The 3,862-nt window shown below is 33.0% G+C and overlaps 1 protein-coding gene across 1 annotated transcript; it reads right to left on the bottom strand.

Moving 5' to 3' along the window:
• Positions 1–1,129: 1,129 nt before the first annotated feature.
• On the bottom strand, positions 1,130–3,661 carry LOC132740124 (putative nuclease HARBI1). The gene is made up of 4 exons (XM_060727978.1): positions 2,320–3,661; positions 2,011–2,088; positions 1,779–1,885; positions 1,130–1,530 (listed from the first exon to the last, which is right to left on the bottom strand). Exons 1-4 carry the CDS (start codon positions 2,357–2,359, stop codon positions 1,342–1,344), a joined length of 414 nt encoding a protein of 137 aa, XP_060583961.1. The 5' UTR covers positions 2,360–3,661; the 3' UTR covers positions 1,130–1,341.
• Positions 3,662–3,862: the final 201 nt, after the last annotated feature.

The raw sequence follows: 3,862 nt of genomic DNA, 5'->3' as shown, positions 1-3,862 counted from the left end.
TACACAGAGCCATACGGGTGAAAAATGAACAATACAACAATAGAAATACTGTCATATTCTTCATACTAAAAGTATAGAAATGTAAGCTTTGTGAGGGACTCGGGAAAATAAAATATGTACTGGTGTTTTGCTATTATGTTGTTAATATTTGTTAGGAAAAAAACTGGCTTAAAAATATTGAAATGGTCATATCTTATTTAAATAGTCTAACCCTAACCATAACCCTTAAATTCTAAATAATTTTGAGATTTTGTTTATTGCTTTCTAATTAAAAATGAAAAGATATAAAGAAATGAATTTTAAAACCTAAGCTTTGATTTAACCTTGGTTTACAATTTATTTCGTTTACATTTATACAAATTCATTATTAGCTTTAAGTTATTCACTAACATTTAAAATCCCAATTGATTTGCTCATTTGAAAAACAGCTTTTTTGTGTGCCAATCTAGGTTTACAGGTGGAGGCTGTTCATTTACCATGAGTTTTCCAGTCAAAAAATGTATTTATAATCATTGTATTCTTAATATCAAGGATTGTTAATGCAGTTCATTCCTATCAATTGAAAGAAAATTATGTTTTGGTTACTTTTTCTAGAAAAAAAGAAGTTTAAAACAGTCAGCAATTTATAACAGGCACTTTTCTTAGAGTTAAAAGGATATAAAAAAAACAACATTTGTCTCTGCATGCCCCACATGTATTATCTATGTAATAAATTAATTGATTGTATCCTCACATTTAGAAACACCTGACCTCGCCCAATTGTTTTTTACGTTGGCATTGTTTTGCTAACCCAGATATTTTACAATTCAGAGTGCAAATCACACCTCTAACTCCTCCCTAATATAATGCATTATTGAAAATTGTTAGACTCAGGTTAGACGGCAGATTAAGTAAATTTTATTTAGTTAGTACACATCAACCAAAGTTAGACTTAGCAGAAATTTGAAAAATACTACAATGTGATTGGACAAAAAATAATGCTGATCATTTATATAAATATGTTATGTACGCCAAAATTTCTGTTATATATTACAGAACACTGAAGGATCTACAGATGACATTTTATGAGAGGCAGATCCAGCTCTCCGAGACACAAATGAAATGTTACAATAAATTTGCACAGCTGGCTGATGTTTTGATAGAGAAATATAAAATTGATTAATATAAACGAAACTATTTAATGTATGCTTTGGTGCTTTGTTCTGAGGACAGAACTTGTTAAAATTTTGATGTTTTAAATGAAATATTGTATTTGGAGTATAAAATTTGTTAAACTTGAAATTCGAAAAATAGATTGTATTTGCCTAAAAACATGTTCTTATATACTAACTATATTTTATCCTAGAAATATGTCTGAACAATGTGCTGTCTCACTCCTTTGCCATCCATAGTCCCCTGAAATATCTCTGTTGGAGGTTGGTCCTGGTCAGAGTCACTGCCCTCTTGAGGCTCACCCCACTGTAATCTTAAATTGTGCAGAACAGCGCAGGCTACAATAATTCGTGTGACTCTATGTGGTTTCATGCGTATCTATAATCGAAAGAATGTGTCAATTTTATTTTAAATGTAAGCGTCAAAACCTTTAAGAACGTACAACACGGCAAATAAAAATAAAATTTATCGCGCGGTTTGAATGTTCATTATGTAATGTAAAACAGAAGGACATGTACATGTCATTACAAATGTAATTGTCATTGACAATTTTCTCAATAAGAGAATTATAAAGGACATGAACTTTTTGAAATACAACTGGAACAAGTGTATTAAATATGACATACTTCACCATGTAAGATATGAAAGGTTCTCTTCCAAACTCCGAACACTCTCTCTACTACATTGCGTGTCGAAATGTGTGCCTTGTTAAATCGCTCTTCATTCTCGTTTCCTACAAAATGAACGGTTTGTTCTTGATCACCAGTCTCAAAATGTCAACAGAAATTATGAAAAGATCGAATTTTTAAAACAATATGCTACCACTAAGTTTATATTTAAATGTGTATGTGTACGTACTTGGCTGTAAAAAGGGTGTGATAAGAAATGGTCGGCACGGGTATCCACTGTCTCCTAAAAGGTATCCATTTTGTGGGTCTGAAATTAATAAATTGTAAGTTATCCTATACTCTCTGTTGATGTTTATACTACAGAAAAGAGAAAAACGATGATTTGGTAGTAAATCGATTTAATAAGTTATTTTTTAGGAATATAATTTTTATTGCCTTAGATATAATACATATTTAACGTTACCAAATCGCTTCATTCTAATTAATAAATACATTGATAAACATATAACTCATTATTTATCAACATTATAAAAAGTACCTTGGTTGTGACTTTGCAAGTGTCTGCCAATACTTGACATTCTGAAGACGTGGCTGTCATGGCAACTTCCTGGCCAGCACGCATTTAGGCTTGTAAACTTCCCTGTTAAATGATACAATAAATTTCGAATCAATCAATTATGATGGAAATAACGTTAATATCATTATCAAATTTCAATAAGATGTATTTTCTTTAAAGATAATAATTGAATAGATAATACATGTACCAGCCTTTTCTCAAACCTTTCACTCACGAGCTGTTTATTACTTTTTTCTACTTGAAGTGACCATGATGTAATCTTCTCGTGGGTATAAAAGCTTAGTTTCTTACAGACACGTCAGTTGTCAAATGAAAACAATGCATATGAACATATATTTACATTAGATATTTTATTACTTATCGTAATTTCTTACTAATTACTATTACCTTTATAAGTCCTGTAAATACACCATATTAGAGTTGTATCATAGTTTGGGGACCTTTCTGTTGAAATAGTGTCAGAGTTAAATCGTATATATATGCATGCACAGTGCGGTAACTGAAGTGCAGGTATCAGTTACCCGCACTCCAGATAATGCCCGTGGATTGGCTCATTTTTGCTGGGGTTTACTTATTGTGACGGCAGAGAAAGGGAAAGCGGAAGAAATATATTCAAATGCTCGTTCATTTGTTACTTTTTCCAGGGGTTTCATAGTGTGACAAAAGGGAACGTGTTGTTATGTTTGACTATGATACAAAATAGAAAGAACACCAAAACACTCGGCAATCTGATTTATACTCGGGGGCTACGCCCCCTCGTACAAATTAGATAGCCTCGTGTTTCGGTGCTCTTTCTATTACTTAACTGGTTAGTATTATTACTTAACTGGTTAGTTGTATTACTTAACTGGTTAGTCCACGATATATCCTTTCTATTTAGTCAGATTTAAATCTACTATTCAGTTTGGACAAGCGATATTGACAATAAAGTGAATTTAATTCAGTATTAAGTATTTAAACATTTATTACTGGCATGCAGGCAGTTACCGTAAAGAAATTGTACCGGTCCGTTTTTGTGTCGCCTTGAAAAGGTGACATATAGGGGTTACTTTTGTCGGCGGTGTCGGCGGCGGCGGCGTCTGTGTCGGCGTCGTTGTCGGCGTCCGCTAAAGCTTGTCCGGAGCATAACTCAGTCACTGTAAGTCTGATTGACTTCAAACTTGGTATGCTTGCTTCTTTCAATAACCCGAAGTGCAGTGCACAAGGACCGGTACTCTGCAGTTCTTATTTTTTGAGTTATTGCCCTTTGTTAATTTTCATACTTTGTTAATTTTGTCCGGGCCATTTCTCTTCAACTAAAAAAGCTATGGACTTGAAACTTCATAGGATTATAGATCTCATTAAGAAGAAATGCAGTGCACAAGAACCAGTACTCTGCACTTCCTAATTTTTGAGTTATTGCCCTTTGTTAATTTTCATACTTTATTTTTGTCCGGGCCATTTCTCCTAATGTATAAAAGCCATGGACTTGAAACTTCATTGGATGATAGGTCTCATTAAGAAG

The sequence above is a fragment of the Ruditapes philippinarum genome, unplaced genomic scaffold, assembly GCF_026571515.1.
Source record: "Ruditapes philippinarum isolate M1 unplaced genomic scaffold, ASM2657151v2 ctg22065_1_1_1_1, whole genome shotgun sequence".
Classification (NCBI taxonomy): Eukaryota; Metazoa; Mollusca; class Bivalvia; order Venerida; family Veneridae; genus Ruditapes; species Ruditapes philippinarum.
This window is presented reverse-complemented; position numbering and strand designations above follow the sequence as displayed.

Bases quoted from the DNA above. Each gene is read 5' to 3' on its own strand.
- LOC132740124 (XM_060727978.1), bottom strand. From the start codon at position 2,359: ATGTCAAGTATTGGCAGACACTTGCAAAGTCACAACCAAG. The intron at 2,089-2,319 runs GTACTTTTTATA...TATTAATTTCAG, and splicing joins CTTGCAAAGTCACAACCAAG to ACCCACAAAATGGATACCTT. The intron at 1,531-1,778 runs GTATGTCATATT...TTTCGATTATAG, and splicing joins TTCATATCTTACATGGTGAA to ATACGCATGAAACCACATAG.